Source organism: Eubalaena glacialis, chromosome 4 (genome assembly GCF_028564815.1).
Source record: "Eubalaena glacialis isolate mEubGla1 chromosome 4, mEubGla1.1.hap2.+ XY, whole genome shotgun sequence".
NCBI lineage: Eukaryota > Metazoa > Chordata > Mammalia > Artiodactyla > Balaenidae > Eubalaena > Eubalaena glacialis.
Genome location: NC_083719.1, coordinates 78,731,737 through 78,744,642, shown reverse-complemented (window position 1 = coordinate 78,744,642; position 12,906 = coordinate 78,731,737). Strand labels below are relative to the sequence as shown.

At 40.3% G+C, this 12,906-nt stretch overlaps 1 protein-coding gene across 1 annotated transcript in view; it reads right to left on the bottom strand.

The window, feature by feature from the left end:
- LNPEP (leucyl and cystinyl aminopeptidase) overlaps positions 1 to 12,376 on the bottom strand; it is a 98,913-nt gene extending 86,537 nt beyond the window's left edge. The window contains exon 1 of the mRNA XM_061188009.1: positions 12,263 to 12,376. Within this exon, the coding sequence (XP_061043992.1) occupies positions 12,263 to 12,281 (19 nt within the window). The 5' untranslated portion in view covers positions 12,282 to 12,376. The remainder of the gene's footprint in view (positions 1 to 12,262) is intronic.
- Between the last annotated feature and the right edge of the window lie 530 nt (positions 12,377 to 12,906).

Here is a 12,906-nt window from a genome sequence, read left to right as displayed (position 1 = left end):
TTATGGACTGAATTGTTCCTCCCCCACCCCCAGCTTCATATATTGAAGCACTAATCCCCAGTGTGACTGTTTTGGGAGACAGGGCCTTTAAGGAGGTGATTAAGGTGAAATGAGGTCGTAAGAGCAGGCTGACAGAACTGGTGTTCTGATCAGAGGAAGAGACACCAGTGCTCTCTATACACACAGAAGAAAGGCCATGTGAGGACACAGCAAGAAGGCAGCCATCTGCAAGCCAGGAAGAGGACTTTCACCAGAAACCAACCATGCCGGCATCTTAATCTTGAACTCCTAACCCTCACACTGTAGGAAAACTTTTGTTAAGCTACCCAGTCTGTGGTACCCTGCCTATACTCTGTTTCCATATAAGCACTCCATAAATATACTGAGTAAGAGGGGGAAAAGGAGACTTTTTAAGTGGGAAGGAGATGTTGAATAAATGTCTTTACAGTTCACACACCATTATTTATGTTACATGGCCACTAAGCAGATGTTTTAAGTGTTGTTCTTCTCAAAATGTCACCTATTTTTTTACCTTTGATTAATATCAGGACAGAAACATCCACATTTTTTCCTACTGGTTACTCTCAGGTCTAAAATTCATGCTTTCATATTTCAGTTCATACTATAACTAACTCATACCATTAGTTATTCTATTTTGTCAAGAGAGCCCTGCCTGTCAATGGCTTTACCTACTTGACAGCCATGACACAGCTTCACCTCCTTTACTCTTTCCCTAAGGCCACCTGAATGCTCATGCATAACCAATTCATGCCTCTTACCAATTCTTGGATATTAGGAAATTCCTTTCTAAAAGTCAAATCTAATTGGCTTGGTAATTGTTTTTGTGGCTCTCTAATGAAGGGCAAAATAGCCCAATGGCAGGTCAGCCAGAAGGCCCTACAGCACTGCAGGAAAAGAAATTGATTTAACTGCACCACTTTGGTCTCAAATGCACAGCAGCTCTCTAGCTATGAAAAAGGCAGGGAAGATGAAAGGACAAGGGAGGAAAATGTTGGGTCATTCTTTAATTTTGATTTTGAAAATGCTTCAGAGTAAGAGACACCCTCTCTCTAAGCATCATCTTCCCTCCCCTCAAACACAGGGACCATGTCTTATTTAGCACTATCTTCCCGGTACAAAGCACAGGGTCTGAAACACAGCAAGTGCTCAAAATGCATTTCAATGGAAAGGGAAGCTGAATGAACATTGATAAGAATATTCAAAAAAAGTGCCTTGAAATTACTCTATTTGTTATAGAGATATTTATAGAAAAAGGAAGAGCACTGAAATTCAACTTTACTTGCAAAAAATAAAAGAAAAAAACCTCCGAATTAAAAGAGCACAAACAAAACAAAATTGCTATTTAAATGTTTTAGTTGTTTGATGTAATATTAGTCTTAGATAACATTTACTGAATATCCAATATGTATGAAACACTATATTAGGTGCCAACTCTAGTAGCAACCAAATACAAGAGAACTGTGTTTTTAATCTGTTAAATGTGATTGACAGTTCCTGGCTGAACAAGCATGTATGTTCTTCACACAGAATTCAAAATGTGGTTTTAACCAGAGAAAATGAATCCTAAACTAGTGGTACCTCTGCTTTCATAACATACTTTATGCTTCTTTGAGCATCCCTGGGAATAAATGTGGACTCCAGTAACTTATTCCTGTGGGAAAACACTATCTTCTTAACCCTGAGGTATCCCAGGGGCAATTATAGCCCAAGATGAGGAATACCTCTCCTCATTCCCATGCAATCCATCCATATAGCCACCAAACACTTGAAGGATTATTCCTTACATCCTTTACCTTGATGTTTGATCAAAATCACTACCTTATATGTTTCAGAAGTTCAAAATGTTATCTTTGTGAGGAAAACAAACAAAAACCAGACCCAGAGCCTCCTGGCAGTGTTGAAGTAAGGAGGTAAACTGCCATAATTCATAATAGATTCTTAGAGCCAAAAGCTGCTGCCAAGTTACATTTATTCAGCAAAAATAATAATAAAATAAGGGTGTCACTGTCACTAGCAGAAATACAAATTCACTAGTAAAACTAGCTTCTTAGTAAGCTTCCTGTGAGGAAACATAACAAAATAGGTATGAATTTAAATATACACTATATTATAGACATGTTTGTTTGCATTCCTGATGCCTATGATATTTGTAGGTCTTGTTGCCAGTAAATGAAGTACGTTTATTCTATATCCTCATGTTAACACTACCCCTTTTGGTCTTTAATTCCTCACTATTTCAACCCCACCTAACAGACAAAATATATATAATACCTAAGACTGAAATAAGTTGTACTTGTACGAATAATGAGGTGGTGCATATTACATTTGCTTGAAGGAACAGGAAGAACGCACCTAAGCCAGAATTAAATTGGGTGTAGAAATGAGTAGTTCCTCTAGTTAGGCAACACTTCCCTGAAAGTGTTACAAATGCATAATAATTGTTAATAAATATGAAATGGAAAGAATCCTCCCTTATACTAGCCTCAAGCCTTTAGTAAACAAGATACAAGACATACCATATGTTCACCATTTCAAAATCTCACCATGGCTGGAATATGCCAAACCATCATGTATCTTAAACTTCAGTGAATATCAGAAAAATTTTTGAGTTTCTGTGCATATTTTAGTTTTTTAACTAAAGATATTAAAACATCTCGGTAATATCCTTAAATAAGAATTACAGAGCTAGTGAGTGAGGAGCTAGGATTTGAATGCAGCAGTCTGACCTGCTCTTCACTATTACGCTACACTATGCAGTAGTCTTATGAAATGAGGTAGATTCATGGACAGATCTCCAAAATGAAGAAATAAAAGTACTGATTGACATATATACACTAATATGTATAAAATAGATAATGAATAAGAACCTGCTGTAAAAAAAATAAAATTAAATTAAAAAAAAAAAAGAAATAAAAGTACAAAACCAAATGTACCCAAGGAAAATGGTGTGGGATGGGACCTGTCCTTCTCAAAGTCTGAAAGTCTTTGAAGAGAGTGTACTGATTTGTGCATCCGTATACCTTTAAAAAAAATTAATTCTACTGGAGTGTAAGCTCCTCAAGGGCAGAGACCATTCTGCATTCATACTGTACTCCAGCTTTAAGAATAAAGCTTGGACTAAGTTAGCATACAGTGAAGGTATTTATTTGAGGGGGTATCTTTTTAAAAACTATTATCTTTTAAAAAAGAGTTAAGTGGGGATGTGTCAAAGACAAATTAAAAAAAAATCTGTTAATTGAGGTAGTCTAAAATGTTATGCAAGAAAATTTGTATTAAAATATTCACAGTATGCTTCTTCTCTGACCCCCACTCCTGACTCGCCAATGCAGAAGAATGCAGCAAGGAGACACGGAAAACTAATTTTGGTTTGTTATATTTTTAATCTTGGTGATAAAAATAAGAGGTGAAGAAAAATTCTTAGCATGATGTAAACAGGAAGAAATTCAAAATGAAAAAAAGGGGAAAATAACAACAACAAAAAAGAGAAGAAAATAATTAAGTAGATTTGAACCCCAGCACTACCCGGTTTCAGTGAAAAAGAATTAAACCCAAAGCACTCATCTTCTTCAAAATTTTTTGTACTATATATTTCTGCATTTATTTTCTCTGGTTGTTATCCACAGTGGAATTAATATGGAACCAAGAGAAAATGTAAAATTTACGATAATGTACAAGTTTCTAACAATAACCATTTAATTCTACTGAATAGCACTCAAAAACAGTGTCAATTCCACAGAGGAAATAATCTAGTTAAACAATTCTGGCTAGAAGACACCAAAAAGCATCAAGTTAGTGCAACATAATAGTCCAGGGACTAAAAATAGACCAGTTCAGAATACTGAGAGCATTTAGTTCCTTTATCCTTATATTTATTATTATGACAATGATCAGAATTCACATAAAGATATGCCATTTTAGTCACTTAAAAGTTAGCCAATATCCTTGTGGGGAAAATAAAATTATTTTAGCTTAATTTTCAATTTTCTTTTCCTTTTCTAGGCTAATTATTTTATCCTAATGTTTATATTTATATCAAATATGTCCTCCAGCCAAACTTATAATCTTTATCTTACAAAATATTTCTAAAAATCTTTCCTCATAACATAGGTCCCACAGTCCTTGACAATCCTCAGGGCACCTCTTAAAAAGATTTAGCTATAAAAAGTAATTGAAAATGTCATTGATGACTAAATATTTATGCTCATTAATCTCTCGGGCAAAGCTACATAGCTTTGTAAAATCTAAAGCTAAAAAGTTTATCTTTAATTCCATCAACTACCTGGATATTGTTTCAAAAAAATCTTAACTGCATAATTCCTTAGTTAACATGAAAAATGGCATTCAGCATAATAAATTATGAGTTTTATTATGAGTGTCTATTATGAGTGATTTAACAGAGAGTGCATATCACTGCATGAGACCTGCAGAAGAAGTTTATAAGAACTCTTCAATATACAGAATGCTTATGAGTTAGATAATACCTCAGTTGGTGAATAAATTTGCTAGACTTGATCTCAGATGGATTTGAACAAATAATTATTTTACTGATAATTCTGAAATACTTCTCCATCAGATTGATAAAACACAAAGTAAATGATAGTACCAAATCTACAGCAAAAACTTTGCCGTCAATACACAACTTACTGAGAGTCAGTTTGATTATCATGAACCTATTTTTTTTAAAAATAGTGATTATTCATAAGTCTGGGATTGTAACCACATTTTTTCTACCCATAGTTATTGTCACTTGATTATTTGCCAAGAAAAGCTTCTATATATGAATTCTTCAAGTCTTTATCTCAATAGCATTTCCCAAATTGGCAATTAATTACAACAGAACTATGTACCCAACTGCAATGAACAACTGCACTCTAGGCTAGCCACACTTTAGTGAACGTGCATTTATTTCTATCCAACTCAGCACACTATGATTTTTATCTAATCTCCAAGTCACACTAGACCCTCCTTCCTACATTGAATTATTTTTCTGTGTGCTTCCTCCAAATGGAAAATTACTAAGCGTCTTGGTAGCTTGTATGGATGCAGATGGAAGTGAGGCTGCTGTTTTAAACAGCAATGCATTTCTTATTCCCACAAACACCCAACACTCTACCCTCAGTTTGAGCTGTTTTCTTAATCTAGGTGTCCAATCTAGATACTGAAAGGACAATGTCAGTGCCCCAAAAGGTTTAGGTACTAAGCGTTTAAAGAGTGGAGAAACTACTGCTAAAAGTATAAGGGGAAACCAGCCCAAACTTACAGGCATGATCTTAATATATCTAGGACACGCTAGTTCCTCCCACCAAGCCCCAAGGGCCTTACTTAACCACTGAGGCCCTTTTGACAATTATGGGACAAGAAGAAACTAGACAAATATTATACTACTTCTGTCTTCAAATCACACTACTAATACCAACTTAAAGATCTTTTAAACATTTAGCTCTCCTTAATCACTCCCACTAAACTCCATTTTTCCTCTAAACAGAATTCTGGAATGGTGTAATGTTGTTGAGGTGATGAATACTCTAACAACTGTTTTAAATCTTATAAAATAACAATTTCAGCTGTGACCCAAAGCCTCCTTACCCGCCAGAAAGTTCCTCTATGACACCAAATGACACCTGAGGCAGTTGTCTGGGAAACACTACCACACAGTCCTGGTCATCATTTGCTGTGAGATCCAGGAAGGAAAGGAGCACATCCAACCCACAGAGGTACCAGTTCTCTCAATGCACTTCCCATTCTCCTGTTCTCCCAGCTTATGAAGCTCTCCCTGTAGAACATCAGAAAACCTCCTTAAACACCCTTCCTCCCAGATCTCTGGCTTGGCCTCCCCCAATAGCACCAGAGGTCTGGAGAAGACTCTGGACCATCAAATCCCCCAATCTACAGAAGTCCAGACAATTGGCTGGAGTTTTGCTTTGGTGACTTCATTCTTTAACTAAGTGGGAGGAATTCCCAGGAGGACCTTCATTAAGGAAAAGAGCTTCAAAGGGTCTTCTACATTTGAACTTGATTCTCCACTGTTTTTTCAAACTCCCTTGGAAGCCTACATTTTCTTTATTTGGAAAATGAACTGATTTCTAGTTTAGATGCAATGTTGGAATTTTTTTTTTTTTTTTAATTTTTATTTATTTATGACTGTGTTGGGTCTTCGTTTCTGTGCGAGGGCTTTCTCCAGTTGTGGCAAGCGGGGGCCACTCTTCATCGCAGTGCGCGGGTCTCTCACTATCGCAGCCTCTCTTGTTGCGGAGCACAGGCTCCAGACGCGCAGGCTCAGTAATTGTGGCTCACGGGCCCAGTTGCTCCGCGGCATGTGGGATCTTCCCAGACCAGGGCTCGAACCCGTGTCCCCTGCATTGGCAGGCAGATTCTCAACCACTGCGCCACCAGGGAAGCCCTGGAATTTTAAAAAAACTGGTTCATTGTTCAACCATAAGCATCAGTAGAAAGGTGAAACAAAACAAGGCAATAAAGAACAGTGACTGCCACCACGATGGTCCCACAAGGTCAACGGCTCAACAGTACTTTGTATTTTTTTTTTTTTTTCTTGAAATCTGAAACATTCAGGAAAGTGAAGAGTACCAACTTACAAGTAACTATGACTTTTCTGACTAGGAAAGAGAAGTACACAGTATGATTAAACTCATGGCAAATGTTTTCTATCTCTTTCTAGGGCCTCCAAATGCCAGTCTTAACTCATTCATCCCCTCACCCCTCCATTCCTTTTGTCCAACCAGACCCACCTACTTCCCCTTTCCAACCTTGACTCTATCTTTCAACCTCACACAACAGTGTCCTACTCTCCAAAAGAGACTCATTTCCAAGCCAAAGACTTGCAAGGCTCAAGGTATGACCATTTTGAAAATCTCTGCCTATCAGCTTCCTCCTTGCCTTAAATCCCTACATAGCTCTCACCTTCATCACTAATTCTCTTAAGTCCCAATTTTCCCCAAAGATCTCTGGATTCAGAGTCCTACAGGCACTCCCAGGATAATCACAAATGGATTACAACAATGAATCAGGTTACAGGGGAATCCTGACCACTCTTTCATAGACACAGGAACTCCTACTGTCACATTTACTGCACAGAAACACCAGGGCAATGAGCAGCCTTCTCTACAAAGACCACTGGATAAAAAAGGAGCTGTACCACCAAGGGCTCCAAAATTTCCCTCATTCCCATCCCTAGTTTCCAGTGAACACTCTTAAAAGGCACATATCTAGGAATTCAAATTAAAAAAAAAAAAACAAAACCTGTTTCTCAGCTTGCTCCAATGACATTATGGAAAAGTGTAGTGGCATTAGCTCCAACTCCAACCTCCTACAGTTTTCAAGACATGTGGTCGCTAATTAACAGAACATGGCTGCACTGTCCTCCTCACCTCAAATGCCAAGAACCACAGGTCTGATTTAGCTCCATCCCAACTTCTGGGGTAACTCTGGCTAAACTCCTCTATATCTCAATCTCCTAACATTTTCACAGAGAGAGTCAAAATGAGGCTGTTTTCTAACAGAAGTGTTACACTTAATCAGTAGAAATGTGAACTTATTGTTGACAGATATTATATGAACAGGTTATAAAGACAATCCTGTACATTTATTTCATAATTATAAATCTATATATTCTTCTTCTGTATTCTATTATTTTCATATTCTTCTATATTCTATTATTTTCATATTAGCATGAAAATAAAACTAGATTATTCCATTTCATTTCTCTTATTGAGGTTAGCATTAACTGATAGCAGGTTTGTGGGGCTTTTTGTAACTGTGCCTAGCAGAAAATCTACTTGTAAACAGGCATTTCAAAAATGGTGTCTGACTGAATTACTGAGGAGGAAATCACCCCTTGCTTATTTTCTATATGATAATTTCCTTATAACCAATCTTTTTTTTTAAATTATTTATTTATTTACTTATTTATTTATGGCTGTGTTGGGTCTTCGTTTCTGTGCGAGGGCTTTCTCTAGTTGCGGCAAGCGGGGGCCACTCTTCATCGCGGTGCGCGGGCCTCTCACTGTCGCGGCCTCTCTTGTTGCGGAGCACAGGCTCCAGACGCGCAGGCTCAGCAATTGTGGCTCACGGGCCTAGTTGCTCCGCGGCATGTGGGATCTTCCCAGACCAGGGCTCGAACCCGTGTCCCCTGCATTGGCAAGCAAATTCTCAACCACTGCGCCACCAGAGAAGCCCCCTTATAACCAATCTTTATGGTTCTATCTTTTTCAAACTGAGTTCTCAAGAATCATCTACAGATAAATGATAATCACTGGTTTTAATTGTTTCTAAAATATGCTGTCTATTTATCTTGTCTCAAGATACTTTTGTGGGGAAGTTGTTATGTAAAGTAAAGAACTTTTCCACCTCTGCTTTCCAGTTAAAAACTGGATTGGTTTCTAGTTACAGCCTCAACCTTATACTATTAAATGATGTTGACATTCGAATCCAGTACACTCCTATTTCCCTTAACTGAAATAAATACTTAAGACAGAAGGATAAAAGCAGAATTTAACTTATATCCCATCATATAGAGAAACTATTATCTTCCATTTTTAACGTTTTTTTCTCAATATGGTAAGTTATCACAGAACAAAAGAAAACTGTACATGAACAGAATGTGGTAAGCTCACATTTTTGATAGTTGCTAAAAAAAAAAATTTAAAACAAATGCATACCTATAGGATAAATGTTATTTGTAAGATTAAAAAGGTGAAATCACAATTTTATACTGCCTTACAATCCATGAATATCTAATTAGTTGTCCAGACTTCCCATTTTGGAAGTTGGGAAATACTTGCATTTGAATGCCAATCTGATAACAACAAAAAAATAGTTTTATAAGACAGGAAAGTGCCCCTTGTTTGATTATGCACAAGGCTGTAGTACTAAAGTGATTATTGGGGGCTTTGGGGAAAAAAAACTGTTTAAATTATGTTTTCAGTGCTGGAGCTTCCAAATATCATCCTTTTCCACCCTCTGAAGATTTACTTTGGGCCATACCACAAACTAGAAAGCATTTAAAAATACACACACACATATACACACAAATATATACATACGGAATTTGCTTATCTAGTAAACTTCTCAAAAGCTTCCTTCTGGTGAATACTTCTAGTATGCTCAAAATGAAGTGCAGATTCCTAGACCCAACCTCAGACCTCCTCAATCAGATTCTGAGGGTGAGCTCTGTATTTCCATTCCTTAACATAAATTTAAATTACTCTAAAATACCCCAACCCTTTATGCAAATGAGAACAAATAAAACTAGGTGGTCATCAAATAATTACTTGCCCTAATCTAGTACACCTATCAAAAGACCTCTAGAGTTGCTATCTATTTTTTGTTTGGTTTTTGGTAATATATCAATCACTGCTCCCTAGCAGTTTCACTTCTACCCGCCTAACAGAACATAATAGTTACTACCAAACCAATCTTGAGTACTAGTCCAGCACATTTCTCTCCCCATAAAAAAGGCACCAAAGATCCAAAGCCAGACTGGATATCTAGTCTTCAGCATAATAGTCAGGAGTCCCCACCAAGGGCAAGACCAAAAATACCTCCTGAGCCAAATGGAAATTCTTGGCAATAAGGTGCCTCCTTGTAAGCCCTTTCTGGAGATGTGCATCTTAAATGGATTACAGCAGTGTGTTACCTCGACAGGTTAACATAGGATGGTCATCAAATAAATCCATTATCAGCAGGCAGAGAGCAGGGTCCAAGAAAAATGAGCCATACCTGAAGCAACTTTTGACAGAAAACACGGAAAGCAGAAAAAGCCTTACTGGAACAGATGAGTACTGAAAACCAAATTAGCAAAACAAACTAAATTTGCCCCTTTTCAGGCGGTGAAATCATTGACAAGATTTTAACTGAAAGATACGTGGGTCCCAAGTTACTGAAACTTTTTTGTTAAGCTCTCACACCTCTCTCCATATACAGGGATATATGAGAAAATGTAAGTGGTGACGATTTTATTAAAAGAGAATAAATGTGTAACAAAAGCCCACACCAAACTTGATAAACGCTGCAATAATAAATTCTATGGGTAATGGAATACTCTGCACCAGAACACCCAGACCTATGGGAGAATTAGATGTACCTATTCTTTGTACTCAAAAGGATTAAGTACAAAGATAAACATACTTTACGCTATACCCTGTCCTGTTTGAAGATACTAGAAAATTCTACAGTTATTCTTCAAAAGTTCTGAAATAAATAATGAGTCCACCTTAAACCTGAAAAGCACCTCAAATTGCTAGGACCTAATTTCTTGTTGACTTTAGATGTTGTAGTTTCTATTCTCCTTGTTAAAGGACGCTAGATGAGGAGTGATTAATACATTAACTAAAATGATGCATTGCTAAACTGTCTCCAGCACAGACTCTGAAAAATTTGGAAGATAGACAGGAAAGGATTAGAAATCCAATTTCCTACATGAAAGTTGAAGCATTGCTTCTTTTTTGTTCTCCTCTCTGGGGCTTTTCCACTGCCCTCCCAAATGTGACAATTTGCAAATATTCACATCTAGAGGAGCATATTCTAAAACTATTCTAAGACGGGAGAAAAGGCCCCAATTTTAAGACTTGAGAATGTACTTTAATTCTGTAGGCACAGGTTCACCAAATCAGCTAGCAAAAATCTTGACCAACTGGGTGACTCAGCCTTGTTGTGAGGTTTTTTTTTTTAATTTAGAGGAAACTTCTCGTTTAAAATCCTACAAACATGGAATCTCCAAGCTTTCTATCTAGAACAAAGAAAAAGCCTTGGAATACTCATTGGAAGGGATTTAAGGATTTGTATTAAACATATTCTATACCAAAATACTAGATGGTCTCTAAGCTTCCTTTCAGCTCAAATCTTCCTTATTTTTCTTAGTAACCTTACCAGACTATTCTTAGAGCCTTAGTAATTACAAATAGAACCTGAATGAGAAAGAAAATTCAGAATTAAAGTTGTCATCATTAAGCCTAATTAAACAGTACAGACAGGAAGATGGCAGTAGAATAAAGCATCCTGAATTAGGGACAGGGAGAACATAATGAGTAGTTCGCAGTCCCATGAATGAAACACCGCATACAACAAAGTCTGGCTAGGGTTTAGGACATACTGGACAACGTCTCTGTCTCCTGGGTGGCAACGGACCCACCCAAACAGGGATATATTTTGTCTTCTATTAATGCGACAAACTACTGATATCTATCTACTGGTTGGTTATCTAAGTAACCAACCACCCGCAGGAAAACATGTCAACTAGAAAGTGAACCCTCTCATTTTAGTGTGAATTCTCCCTTACTGGCAGTTTTCCTACTTTCTATCCCAAAAGGGAATCCATTTACTCAACGCCGCAAACTGTAAGACATCTCACCCCTACACTGTGACTCTGGCACTTCTGGTCCAAACAAAAGCCATCGTTTTAAGTAGGGTGGGATTTGTTCGCTCCATTCAGTAAAGGGCTGTGGCTGTTAGCAGAACATCCTGCAGGCTCCTGCTTTGACTCTTGCCTCAAGTCACACCGTGCTATCACCGTGACGGACCCTTGATGTTTAATGAGTCTTCGACTGAAAAACTGACATTCTCGGGAGCCAGGGAAACGAGGCTTGAACGCCCTGCGGAGTGCGTCCGCAACAGACGGGAGGGTGGCAATGCCGGCAGGAACCTCCTCGGCACCCAGCAGGGGTGATCAAGCCTTTCCGCAAGTTTCTCTTCCTTCCACTAAATTAACCTGCCAAGCCCCCACCCCGTCCTATTAGGAAAAGTCACACCAGCAACTCGCTGAAGGACGGGGGGGACAGCTCCCAGCGCGCCACAGAAGTTGGGTTTGGTCGCGGTTTAACCCTTCCTGCCCCAGAGCCATAGCCGACACCCCCTTCACCCGGGGCAAACCCAGGCCGCCAACTTTCCCGCTGCCCCCTCCTCTGCGCACAGCAGCCCAAACTTTGCTGTTCGCCCACCTGGGCGCGCAGCGGAGCGTGGGGTCCGGCCGCACCCGACACCGCCCCCACCCGGGGCAGGCGGCGGCGCTGACCTTCACGCCAGCCCCCGGCCAGCGACCGCTGCCGCCCGCCCCCTCCCCCGAGCCTCGAACTGCCTCCCCCGGTCCCCTTCCACCGCCCCCAAACGCTCGCGGGAAAACCGCGGCGGGGGCGACTGCAGCTCGACCTCGCGTGTCACGACTGCCCACGACCCTCTGGGCCCCAGAGAGCACCGGTACCGGCCCTGGCTCCTCTGGCCGCCCACTCACCATCCGTGAAGGGCTCCATTTTCCCCCCGCCGCGGCTCCTTTCGGCCGGAGAGCCCAAGCTTCCTACTCCAAGCGCTGAAGCGGCCCTGCCGACTGAGCATGCCCAGCGCGGCGCCGAAGGCTGTCGGGGAGGTGCCGCGAGGGGCGGCGCCGCTCCGCCCGCTCTGAGATCCGCCGCTCCGGGTTTTCGCGACAGCTGCAGAAAGAGCGAGGGAAACTAGAGGAAAAAGCACCACACAGGCCTTGGCTGACTCCTGGGAGAGGAGCTGGAGGAGCGGGTTAGATCTGGGGGCGGGTCCATGGGCGTGGCCGGAGCAAGCCCCGCCCCTGGCAGAAAGGCCGGCGGCTCTGTCTCGTCCAGGGCTCAGAACAGCGGTCAGTCATCAAGCAAATGTGATGCCCTGTTGCGTCCGGCCGGGCTGGGCCGTAGGCGCCAGGAACCCGGCACCGCGCCGGTAAAACACGGTCATTGCCCCGTGGAGCAGACATTCCAGAGACAGACAATAAACTAACACAAGACACACGAGGCTGAAATAAATGCCCCGTTGAGCATTAAATTAGGGTGATGTGATGGAGAACGAGAGGGTCGCTAATTCGGATGGCTTGGTGAGGAGAAGCCTGGCTGGGAGATGCCACTGTAGCCG